Source organism: Bos indicus x Bos taurus, chromosome 9, assembly GCF_003369695.1.
Source record: "Bos indicus x Bos taurus breed Angus x Brahman F1 hybrid chromosome 9, Bos_hybrid_MaternalHap_v2.0, whole genome shotgun sequence".
In the NCBI taxonomy this organism is placed as follows: domain Eukaryota; kingdom Metazoa; phylum Chordata; class Mammalia; order Artiodactyla; family Bovidae; genus Bos; species Bos indicus x Bos taurus.
In genome coordinates this window covers 69,294,703-69,308,415 of record NC_040084.1, presented here as the reverse complement: position 1 = coordinate 69,308,415, position 13,713 = coordinate 69,294,703, and the positions used below count along the sequence as shown (strand labels likewise).

General features: G+C 37.7%; 1 protein-coding gene across 2 annotated transcripts in view; it reads right to left on the bottom strand.

Annotated features, from left to right (window-relative positions):
• The window catches only part of AKAP7 (A-kinase anchoring protein 7), a 122,491-nt gene that overhangs the window by 82,926 nt on the left and 25,852 nt on the right, over positions 1 to 13,713 (bottom strand). For both annotated transcript variants that reach the window (XM_027551553.1, XM_027551552.1), the window contains exon 5: positions 10,273 to 10,433. In XM_027551553.1, coding sequence (XP_027407354.1) covers positions 10,273 to 10,433 — 161 coding nt within the window. The remainder of the gene's footprint in view (positions 1 to 10,272; positions 10,434 to 13,713) is intronic.

Genomic DNA, 13,713 nt, shown 5'->3' with positions numbered 1-13,713 from the left:
GCTGCGTCTGTGGACACGTCTCAGAAACAAAGCACAGGTCACTCCTGCTCTCAGCCGTGTGTGACTTTGTTGCTTCATTCATAGGATGATGGAGGGACAAGAATTCACACTCTAGCTTGGCCTCTAACTCTCTTCTTCATCCAAACGAGAACATCTTTCCTAGCACTGGGGCAGGAAAAAACACCATTACGCTTAGTTGCTGAAACCTCAAAGTCCTTTCTCTGTTGTTTCTGCTGTATTCTCTCTTGTGAACACATTAAGTGCCACTGCTTAGAGGGAGGTTAGGCATAAAAGCTAGGGAAGAAGAAACACACAGATAAAAATTCAACAGTTCAAAATACTATTTCACTGCATTTTCAAAATCTTACTTTGTTATTTTGTCTAATATCTACCAAATGCTAGTATGTGCTACATATGATGTTTTGATCACACTTTGTAAATTTGGGGCATGTCCTAAAAACCCTTCACTGCGACTCACTGCCACCAAATGATTTTTCCCATCTCTTCTACAGTAATAAAAAAGGTTAAGCAATAGACCATTAAAATATCAAGAAAACATTAATTCTTAGCTGAAACCAACAGATAACAGTTTTGGCTGAGTTAAGCGGGAAAGGAATTTATATAATAACACTGGGAGGACTAAAGTTCCAGGCTGGAAGGCCAGGAAGCCAAGATGTCCCCTGTTATAGTCCAGAGACACCACAACCTCTCCAAGCTGGCATTACTGAAGCCCGCATGCACACGTGCACACACACACACACACACACACACACACGAAGAGCGATAACCCTGCCACCTGTCTTCAACAGTGACGACTCCACCTATCCCCAGAATGGATTCTGCACAGTACTTTTTTTTGCTCAAGTTGCTAGCTTCTGACTCAAAGTCAGGGCCAAAGCAAGATGATGTAGAACCAACAAAGCAAAACCTGTGAAAGAAGGTATGTGACATGATGGTGCAGGAAGAGTTTAGATGCTGGGCAGCCTAAATAAAAGACAGAGGTCCAGCATACACATGTTTTAAAGAAGACTGTATTTATAACAATCACGGGTGTGCCTTGGAGATTCCGACAGTTCAGTTCCAAACCACCACAATAAAGCAAATATCATGATAGAGTCACACAAATTTGAAGGGACATATACCTGATGCTCGGAGGGATTGGGGGCAGGAGGAGAAGGGGACGACAGAGGATGAGATGGCTGGATGGCATCACCGACTCAATGGACATGAGTTTGAGTGAACTCCAGGAGTTGGTGATGGACAGGGAGGACTGGCGTGCTGATTCATGGGGTCAAAAAGAGTTGGACACGACTGAGCGACTGAACTGAACTGATACCCACTCCAGTACTCTTGCGTAGAAAATCCCATGGACGGAGGAGCCTGGTGCGGGCTACTGTCCATGGGGTCACAAAGAGTCGGACACGACTGAGCGATTTCACTTCATTGCTAAAAACGGCTAACCACCATCTGAGCCCTCAGTGAGTAGTAATTTCTTTGCTGGTGAAGGGTCTTGCTATGAAGTTGATAGCTGTTGAATGATCAGGATGGTGGCTGCTGAAGGTTGGGGCGGCTATAACAATTACTTAAAATAAGAATGAAATCTGCCATATTGATTAACTCTTCCTTTCACTTGAACACTTAGAGGCCACTGTAGGCTTATTAACTGGCTTAATTTCAATATTATTCTGTTCGAGGAACAGGGAGGCCCAAAGAGTGAGTGAGAGATGGGGAAACGGCCATTCAGTGAGTAGTTAGAACACACACATTTATTCACACACGCCTTACATGGGCGTGGTTCATCGCACCCTGAAGGTCGCTGACCACAGGTTACTGTAACAAATATAATAATGAAAAGTTTGAAATATTGAGAGAATTATCAAAATGTGACATACAGACACTTAAGTGAGCAAACGCTGGAAAAGTGTCACTGACAGACTTGCTCTATACACGGTCACCGCCGACCTTCAATTTGTAAAGCAAACAAAAACAAGGCCAGAGCACGTGAAACACAATAAAATGAAGAGCAATAAAACGAAGTGTGCCTGTACTGTTATAATTAACTTATCATCTTTTAGTTCCTATAAATTGCTTTTGTTGTTTAGTCACTATGTCCAACAGTTTTGCGACCGCATAGACTGTAGCCCACCAGGTTCCTCTCTCCATGGGATTCTCCAGGCAAGAATACTGGAGGGGTTGCCATTTCCTCCTCCAGGGGATCTTCTCAACCCAGGGATCGAACCCAGTTCTCCTGCACTGCAGGCGGATTCTTTACCACTGAGCCACCAGGGAAGCCATCATATAAATTACAAACAGGTGTATCTTTTCTCAACTACCCTATCACACAACAGCTTTGATCCTCTCTCTTCTGACATATTCTCAACTGTTTTAAATAGAACTAAAAAAATTTTTAATAAAACAATAATAAATACTTAAAATCAAAACATTAAACTGAATATTATAAAACTCATTTTTATTGCTCAAAAATAGTCAAACATTGGCAATGTCTTAGGGTTTAATATATTCCATGATGGACAAACTTAATAAACTCCCAAAATTTGACTAAAGAGACTAAAGAGATGAGGGCATATTTTCTATGTCTTCAAGTATTTGAAGAATTACCACATAGAAGAACTTCAGATGGCAGATTAGCAACATGTTCAAACTAGCCTTCAAAACAGAAATGGCATGAAGGTATAAAAGGTAAAATGTATTTGTTCAGTTAGTTACTGAGCAGCTCCCACATTTGTCAGATACATAATGTCCTGAAGACAGCAAGCATGTCCCTGCTTTCATGGACCTTACAGTCTCAGGGGACAGATTTTAGCCCAATAAGGAGAAAGACTTAATGCTAAGAATTATCAAAAAATACAAGAGCTACAAGGCAAAAATACAAGAAATACAGGGATTTGTTAACAGAAATCAAAACAGTAGGCATTTGTATGGTTCATTAACTCTCTATATTCATTGTTACATATTATTTTATTCATATATCATTATGTTCAATTGATTCTAAAGAAACAAAATTTTCTAAATTATTGGCTTCAGTAACATCAGATTTTGACTCAACAGTTCTCATTATTCACTGGACCTTGATGGGTATTTATTCACAATACTGGCTTAAATAATACTTGTCACAAAGCACATTTCATTTCTATTAATGTGTTTTTTTCAACAGTATATTCTCTACAAGGATGGAAATAAGGGGGAAAAAATGCCACCTTCATTTGGCATTTTTGATACTTCTTAGTACTGATTTTATATTCCTAATAGTATAATTATTGCTTAGCCAGAGTACTGGGTAATAGTTTCAGAAATATTATTCTTGAGATCAGAAAAGCTTTTGCTAGTGTTGAAAACCACATGTCCTTTTTAATTTATGTTAACTCATATTCCAGAAGAGAAGTTTATGAATATTTTAAGAAATTGTTCGATTCCTCCTAGTAACACAGACATTCCTTCAATCACTAAATAGAAAAACACATAGCAAATACATCAGATATCCTTCAAAAATCAGCTAAAAATGCTCCCTGAATAATATAATTCACCTCAGCTAAAGAAGCAAATTGTCAGAGGAACAAGTTTTTAACAAGTATTTTAAACACAAGGAGACTTTGCTATATAAAAGAACAATGAAATGAATAATAAAGATACTTTTGTAATCCTAAGTAATACCATCTCATCTGTTTTTTTATGTTTTGCATTTACTCAATTCCTTTCCCACTGAAATGAAGCAGTGTAACTGGAGCACAGTGAGCAAAAGAGAGAACCATGGTTAAGACAGGAGACTTCAGCCGGAGACCAGAACACCAGGACACCGTGGGCTGAAGCAAGGAGTCCGGGATTGTAATGAACAGCCCTACCTGATTTAAGGTCTCAGAGTAGTTCTGGCAGATGAAGAGTCAAAGATTTCACTATGCTTATAAACTGCTGGAGTGAAATACTGGAGGCCACTGTCAAAGAAGGCAAGGGATCTCAAGAAAAGTAGTAGTTGTAATGGCAGTAGTGGGGATAATTATTATCATTTTTTACTAATGATAATAGCTCCCATCTTATTTAACATTGTACATGTGCCAAACACTATACCAAAGCACTTCACATATGTTATCTTGTTTTGAGAATAGTTACAATTATGTTCATTCTACAAATAAGGAAATGAAGTAAGAGAAAGTGGGTGACATCTCTGGGTGCCATGTTGCAAGGCATTTGGTGAAACAAGGAACCTATGATCTCAGACTGGAGCTGGGCTTCAGCTTAGGCAGGAAGGTGCTTCCACAAGCTGGTTAGGAGTCCCGTTGTTAATTTACAGTGTAACAGACGAGCAAAGTGATTAAGAACAGAGGATCTGGTGAAAGTGGCAAGACGGCTGAAGGAGGTCAAAAGATGCAAACTTCACCTCTTAAAAAAATAAGTGCTGGAGATGTAATATACAGCGTAGTGCCTACAGTTAACAATAGTGTCTTACATAACTGAAGGCTGCTAAAAGAGTAAATCTTACACATTCTCATCACAAGAAAAAAAAAATGTGGAACTTTATGTGCTGATGGATGTTAACTATCCTTCTTATGGTGATCATTCTGCAATATATACAAACACCAAATCATTACAATGAACACCAGAAACAAATATAATGTTATATATCGATTGTACCTCAAGTTTTTTAAAAAGCCTAACAAGAGAAAAGTAAAATAAATTATGATGCAACGGAATATTATACAACCAGTAAAAGGAATACTTTTGGAGACTATTTCATAACAATGATAACAGTGAACATTTCTTAATTGAGCATTTATTCTGTACCAAATATTGTTCCTTATGTGTATCACATATCACACATACACTATAATAAATAATAATAACAATTTAAAAACAGAACATGGAATCTGGAGCCAGACTGCTTGGATTTGAGTCCTGGCTCTATCACTTACTAACAAATTATTTAGCCTCTCTGTGTCTCAGTTTCCCTACTGAAAAATGGGGATAATGATAATCATCCCTGTCTCATAGAGTTGTTAAGATTAAAAGAATTAACATTTGTAAGATGATTAGAATAAAGCCCCACACAAGGTAAATCCATTTAAGTATCTGATTGAAAATCAAGTAAAATAAAAGACATAGGGGATCAGAATATGCCCTCCAGAAATACGCCACTTGGGCATAAGGCATACTTTGAGTAGAGACAAAGAGAATCAATAGCTGCATAAAGAAACTTTCCCCAAGCTTCCCTTGTCCGAACAAAAGCAGACACTTGTGAAAAATGAGGACTGCCAAAAATCCTCTCTCGTGGGGAAGTCCTACTGCCAAAGTGGACCTGTGCAAACAAACCTTTCTCCACTGGAGTTCCCACCCCACACATTCACTTCCCCCCAGTCTGCCACCCATGAAAGCTTAGAACCCTTTTCCTTTGTCTTGTCACTTCTCTACAAACTTATTGTTCTTCTGTTAAGATGCCATTTAAGCCCACATTCTAGCCACCCCACTGAGTTCCTCTTCATTGTGGTTTCTCCCACAGGATGTGTACTGGACACATTAATAAACTTTGCTGCTTTTCCCTTGCTAATCTGTTGTCAGTCTAAGTCTACAGGGTCCCTTGGGAAGAAGCTAGGAGGGCAGAAAGAAAAACAATTTCTCCCCTCTATGAGACAATATAAACGGTAAAAAGAGAGATGAAAGGGGAGAATAGGCAGATGTGTGCCTGGGGGCCTGCACAGAGGCAGGGCGTATCACAGAGGCTCTGATGGTCCTCTAGGAAGCATGTCTGTGATTCAGACATTCTGGTTAGGAAGAAGAGCTCGTCTTTGCTTAGTTCTAAATGAGGTGTAGCTAGGGTGTTCTGATGTGTCTGAAGACAGCTTAGCCCAGGCCATTCAACAGAACAGTCAGCAGGGCCACTGGGATGTCGACCTGCTTGTAGTGGTTAGAAGTCCAAGAGCCCAGCATCTGAACAGATTCTCCACAAGAAGAAGCACAGGGTGTACACTCTCCATCTTTTGGGGAACATGATAGTCATAATAAGAGAAAGAGTAATATTCAAATGAACATCCTAAAAAACTTTCATTTTTCCTTTTATGAGATAAATGCACTTGGAATCTTTTATCATGCTAACCAAGCACTCTTTTCTCATTTAAAAAAAAAGATTTGCAAGAGCTATTATAATCCAGGCAGGCTAAACTTTTAGCAATCTCTCAATCTCACATACTTTTTAACAAAATTACATTTCATGGAAAAAAATGAATGAAATCATCACATATTCATTTCTATGCAAAAAGCCTTCAGTGCAATTTCATCACAGTAAAATGTGCAGAAATGACATATAAATGCAAAATTTTCAATACCTTCTTAGCTGTATGAGCTATTGTGTACTGCTAGGAAAAGAGAAGGTACTTACTATTTTATTCTGGAAAAAACGGATCATTCAAGGTCAAGGTAGGAAACTGAGACACACAGCCTTGGATGCCTAAATCTTACCAGCTCCCTCAAGTGGCTAACACCATAAGGCTACTTATACACGATGTACAAAGATAGCCGTGGTCTCTTCAGCCCATCAGCATCTACCAAAACCATCTAGTAGTACTAGTAGCTCATCGATTCAGACTTTACTAGTTCAAAATGCATAATACTTTCTTTAATTTTATATATTAATTCTAAATTACTCTTTATAATTTTTCAATAATGAGTTCAAATATTAGTATCTAAAATTCAGTCTTTTTTCATACCAACTGCATAGTTTCAATTTTAAGATTTTGTTTCCTTTAACTTAAAAACTGAAAAACTCCTTGAAAATTACATAAATCAGACTATTCATGAACTATAATTTTCACTATTTTTCAAGTTAATTTTACTTCATAATATGGACTTCTTTATCAAACTTTAATAATTAAATATATATTCTTTAAAAATTTTCCTGCTTTATATTAGGTCAAACTAGGTCTGCCTCCATTAATGCTGAACAAGTAAGATTTTAATATACTGGTATAAGCATATATTAATACACATATATAGTTTATATCAATTTCTAAGAAATGTATTACCATGGTCAATAGAATATATTCTTCTGAAAGTTATAATATATTTGAATAAAGTTTATAAAATATGACACAAAACAAACGTGACATTATTTTACTGATCTTATTGGACTAAAGCAATACTAATACTGAGGCATTCTTTAAAAAATAAATTTAAATAAGTAAAATACTGACCAAAATTCCACATACTGAACATCTGGACATTATACAAATTGAGGCTGCAACCAAACTGCAATGGAATTTTCCATATACATCTTCAAATATTTAGATTCCTTAAACTGCATAAAAGTGGGGCTCCCTGATAGCTCAGTTGGTTAAGAATCCGCCTGCAATGCAGGAGACCCCAGTATGATTTCTGGGTCAGGAAGATCCACTGGAGAAGGGACAGGCTACAAACTCCAGTATTCTTGCGTTTCCCTTGCGGCTCAGCTGGTAAAGAAAGTGAAAGTGAAAGTCGCTCAGTCGTGTCCGACTCTTTGCAACCCCAAGGACTATACAGCCCATGGAATTCACTAGGCCAGAATACTGGAGTGGGTAGCCTTTCCCTTCTCCAGGGGATCTTCCCATCCCAGGGATGGAACCCAGGTCTCCCGCATTGCCGGCGGATTCTTTACCAGCTAAGCCACAAGGAAAGCCCCAGCTGGTAAAGAATCCGCCGGCAATGCGGGAGACCTGGGTTCCATCCCTGAGTTGGGAAGATCCCCTGGAGAAGAGAAAGGCTACCTACTCCAGCATTCTGGCCTGGAGAACCCCATGGACTATACTATACAGTCCATGGGGTCACAAACAGACACAACTGAGCAACTTTCACTTTCAAACTGCATAAAAAGTATAATCGAAAGCAACAGCACAGTTTACAAAAAAAAAGCTAAAAGCAATTGATTATATGAGGGAGACAGAGTGTTATTCTCCCTCCATTTTCCATTTCTTGTAATGTTTTGTTTAAATGTTTAGAAAAGTGTACATATTTTTAAGAAACAGTCTCTGGCATCTAGAAGGGAATTACAGGGGCAGTGGCCTTTTCTAAAATGACAAGCCAACACTCTTGGGCTCATAGTCACACGAAAGTTGGCGAGATTTCACATTCCTCTGCACACAATGGATCTTTCATCAATACTGGAAACTGCTTTTATGAGACTATGTGCTAAGAATGGATGGAATTCTCAATGTTGCAAGCACCCATTGAATTATTTAAAAGAACAATGAATGAATGACTAATTAGAAATGTGTCTTGAGCTCAGAGATATTTATATTACAAAAAGAAAGACCTGAATCTAGCATTCTCTCCAGAGCAGTTCAGGAGGAATAGCTACGTCTGTTCAGTGGAAGGTATGGGTTCCCAAATGCTTTGCCATCAAGACTGTTGGAGTTGCCTTCTCCTTGGCCAACTGATGATTTTAAGTCCTACTTGACTCATAAATATTGTTTAACTGCTTGCTTGTTTGTTACTTATATATATTTTGTTCCACAAAAGAAAAACTTAACAATGAAATGAAATCTGACCCTCATGCCTACCTCCTCCCAAAAACAGGTGCAATTTTGAATGGGCAACTATATAAAGACAGTATGATATTGAGTTTTTCTAAAAAGTATGTCTCAAAAGATCACATACAATATGATATCCTTTTTATTGAATATAAGGTTAAAGCTGATTAAAAATACACATATAATTTAGGAAAATACAAAGAAATAATAAATTCTGACATCAGGATGATGGTTAGCTTAAATGAAGGAAGGCCAAAGGACAGATTGATGAGAAGGACAATGTGGTGAGATTACTACCAAGGTTCTCACTTGTGTTTTAGGTGGTGGATTCCCAGATGATATAAGCCCAGCATGGAGCAATGATCAGAGAGTGTTATGAATTAAGGATTACTGAACCTGAAATGGGATGACATAAAATGATCCGACATGAGAGGAAAAAATAAAAATTTTTTACAGTACGTACATGAATACCCAAACTATGATCTCTGGTTCATCTCAAAAAAGCACTCTTCCAGGTTTTATAATTTTCTGCTTCTATTTCCCTATAAAGCTGACTGCCAAAGAATTGATGCTTTCAAACTATGATGTTGGAAAAGACTCTTGAGAATCCCTTGGACAGAAAGGAAATCAAACCAGTCAATCCTAAAGGAAATCAACCCTGAATATTCATTGGAAGGACTGATGCTGAAGCTGAAGCTCCAATACTTTGGCCACCTGATACAAAGAGCCCACTCATTGGAAAAGGCCCTGAAGCTGGGAAAGACAGAAGGCAGGAGAAGGAGATGACAGAGGACAAGATGGTTAGATGGCATCACCAACTCGATGGACATGAGTTTAAGCAAGCTCTGGGAGATGGTGAAGGGCAGGGAAGCCTGATGTGCTGCAGTCCATGGGGCTGCAGATTAGGACATGACTGAAAGACTGAACAATAACAAACTTCCCTAACATTTTCAACTGTGCTGCACAAAGCAGCATGTTCTCCAATGGATGTTAGATCTACCACCACCAACGGGCCTTCTGCTTAGACAGTGGTACCTAAACACGAAGGAAAAAAGGTAGCACAGAGGGAAATGTCACTGATTCATCTACTGACTCTCCCAAATGGGGCTGGCAATCCCCACAGCTTCTGAACAGGCAACTGGTGTTTCTAATTAACTCATTCAATATTTACTTAATGCCAGCTATATGTCATGATAAGCACTGGATCCTTCGGACTTATGATTAGGATGCTGCTGCTGCTAAGTCACTTCAGTCATGTCCAACTCTGTGCGACCCCACAGACGGCAGCCCACCAGGCTCCCCTGTCCTTGGGATTCTCCAGGCAAGAACACTGGAATGGGTTGCCATTTCCTTCTCCAATGCATGAAAGTGAAAAGAGAAAGTGAAGTTGCTCAGTCGTATCCGACTCTTAGCGATCCCATGGACTGCAGCCTACCAGGCTCCTCCATCCATGGGATTTTCCAGGCAAGAGTACTGGAGTGGGGTGCCAGTCCTAACAAATACTTGAGTCCGATCCATCATCTTCCAGAATCAACATATTGCCCCGAGTCAAAGGATCAAGATACTGTAACTGTTCTGGCCTTTTATTTGGCTACTTATCTACATAAGCAAATGCTGAAGTAGGTCACTCATAAAGTGAGGCTACATTGCCCCCCTCCCCCCCAACAAAGTTGAAAGATGTCAAATCTCTATTATAAGAATTGGGAGAAAAAAATTTCTTCTTCAACAATGAGATTTCATGTAAGTATATCACTGTTTGTTTTACCTGCTATCTCCAAAAGTGAGTTTATGTGATCTCCTTCTGCCAGCTTCACAAATCCAACCTGATTTCCGAAAGTGTCAACCCCTTCAAAGGGCAAAGTCAAAGGTTTTCCTTGGAGGATTTCTTCTACAAATGGTTTTAATTCCAAAAGAGCATCAATACCACTGGCAAGAAACAATATATACTTTTAGTAATATAATAAGTAGTAAAATATACAAAACCAAATGAGAAAAGAGTTTTAGATAAATTAATTTTTGTATTTGTACTAATTATTTTAATGCTCAGAATACCTTCAAAATCAAATCCATATGATCAAAATAAAACTAATATAATTTTAAACAAAATTTATATAAGTGAATTAATCTTTACCTAATTGCAATTTATTTTATATTAAAGATACAAAAGAAGATGTTATAGTTTACCAAAAGGTTTTAAACCAAGGAAATACTGCATGCACAACTAAAGAAAAAAAATAGACAATATATTGCAGAAAAATCTAATACCTACAAAAGTTTAAATCAGATTATGTGAAAGTTTAACGTTCTTGTTAAAAGTACTAATATTTACATAGTATTTACTATTTGTGAAGCACTTAACTAAAACTTAAAATATATTATCTCTTTAAACTATAACAGTCTCCATAATAAGATAATTAATTATACTTAGACTTGACCAAAGCACAAGTTTACAACTACAGTGACATAAATTTGCTGTATATGTTTAGTCTATCTGAATAAAGGGCTATTCTGTGTTTCAAATGCACTATTTTTTCTTTATAAAAATAAAAGTTTACTATATTAGTGAATTAGACATTATCAGGTTTGGAATATTTTGAAAATTAAGATCAATTATTTCCATGCTAAGAGGATTTTAGTATAGGGACTTTATAATGAGAAAAAAACTAAAATCTCACTAGAGGGCAGCAATCACTCAAGAAAGAAAGAAAGACATTTTACATTATGGAGAGGGGTTTAAAATACCCTTCTGGTGAACCACCTTAATTTAAATTATCTTGATCAGCAACTTGTTCATCAATAGTAATAAGATGTCAAATGTGTGAAAAGAAACAGACATTTTTCTAGATGTTTCATATTTCTACATTAGCTTTAAATTTTTAACTGATTTTCATCCACAGTTTCCATACTGGTCTTACTTCTTTGTCAAATAATATATAATACTTCAAAACAGCTTTAGAAATGTCAACATTTCTCACTGGACCTCCAAATTCACATCCGAAATCCAATCTCTCCTGACTGTATTTACGTTCATCCAAAAAGACACGCTGCTACTGCAGTACTACTTTCACCATGGGCTGAATTCAAGCATGTGAAACAGAACAGCTACTCTGGCTCATCTTCCATAAATCAGGGGATGAATATCGGGATACTCACTTTAAATATAACTCTATAGCAAAGCAGGCCATCCTAAAGCTCATGAGTTTTCAGAAACAGTGAATTCTACATTCCATTTTTCTTTAAAGAAATATAAATGATCCGAATTCAGTCCAGTTTTTCCACTCTGTAGTAATATAAACCAATAAATTTATCCTAATGAGATGTCACTGGTCACAGAGTGAAAATGAGTCACAGTGCCTCTTAGTAAATATCACTGACTTTAAAATTCTTTTAAATAGAGTATCTTTTCAAGAACTGTTTATGGAAAGATTTCTTTGTAGTAAACTAAACAGAATATAGGTATGTAGGAAACAGAATTCTGAAACTAGAATTCAGACCCAAAGGTTGTACTCAAAACAAAGACAGGACAGCCATCTTTTCAAATCAGTATCTGGATTAATATATTTCTATTTCTTTCTTCTGCACTGTGAAGACACAAAGCGTGCCACCTACCTGAAGAAATTCATTACATTAAAAAAAAATGTTTCTACACACTCCTTATCTGACCCATTGATCAGTACTTTATATTAAATACCTAAAATATGATACTAGACTTTGAAAAGTAAGGATATAGAACAAGAAACTGACAATATGGATGTCTAGCATATTATACTGTATGGGATGAAAGATAAAATTAAAAGATTAGGGACTCAGAAAACCCCTCACATAATCAATGTCTTGCAGAAAACCCAATCAGTTTCACTCACTATGGAAAGTGAAAGTGAAGTCACTCAGTCGTGTCCGACTTTGCAACCCCAAGCCTGTAGCCTACCAGGCTCCTCCATCCATGGGATGTTCCAGGCAAGAATACTGGAATGGGTGGCCATTTCCTTCTCCAGGAGATCTTCCAGACCCAGGGATTGAACCCAGGTCTCCTGCATTGTAGGCAATCGCTTCACTCACTATACAGCTACCCAAAATGAAGCCATACCTTGAATCTCATCATCTTAAGTGTCATCTTAAAAGTTGACACTTCAGTCACAAACACTTACTTCCCTGGTTCCCCAAACTAGAAGCAAATCTTCTCGCCTTTGAAATTCCATTAATATTTTATACTTTATGAAACACACCACTTTTATCACATTTTTCTATTATAGTTTTTTGGATCCATTTGACCCAGTCAACTATAATGTATAATACATGAGCACAAGATCCATTCATGATTCATCTTTATTTCCTCCAAAGCACTTAGTTCAGTATCTTATAGGTGGTTGATAAACAATGTTGGTTGAACTGCAAAACACTATCTTGTCTGTATAGTAAACTTCAAATATTTCTTAATTTTTCATTGCAACTTAGTCAAAAATAATTAATTGCTAAGTTGCAAGTATCTGGTCATCATTTTCTAGCAGAGCTACAACTCCCAGTACTATAAAGTAGCACAAGGATGTGACTTCAATTCCTCAAATACCAAGCAGACTTGCTAACTATTTAATTTTTAACAGAAAATTGAAATTTGCAAACACATATTGTAAACACAGGGCTAAATGACTCAGAGTGTCACTATGCTCTGGACAGTAACTCTTCAACAAACGATACCACGATTTAGGGCAAGACAGTGCTTCCTAGTTCAGGACTGTTCCATGTACTGACTGCAGGTGGTTTAGTACCACTGACCCCTGCGCATAAAATGCCCATGGCACTCCTTAGTAACTGTGACAACCAAAATCAACCCCCCTCCCAAATAATTCTAAAAGTCTCCTAGAGAAGGCAGTCCTACCTCCAATGAGAAATGTAGACATTATAATATATTGAGAACATACACCCTCACCCCAACCCAACTGCATAGCACTTAACAGTATTTCTAGCTAATTATGTGTTCATCAGTAGAGGCCACTGAGTTACATGCTGCTGCTGCTCAAGTCGCTTCAGTCATGTCCAACTCTGTGCCACCCCATAGACAGCAGCCCACCAGGCTCCTCTGTCCCTGGGATTCTCCAGGCAAGAATACTGGAGTGGGTTGCCATTTCCTTCTCCAATGCATGCTAAGTCACTTCAATCATGACCAACTCTGTGCAATCCCATAGACGGCAGCCCACCAGGCTCCACT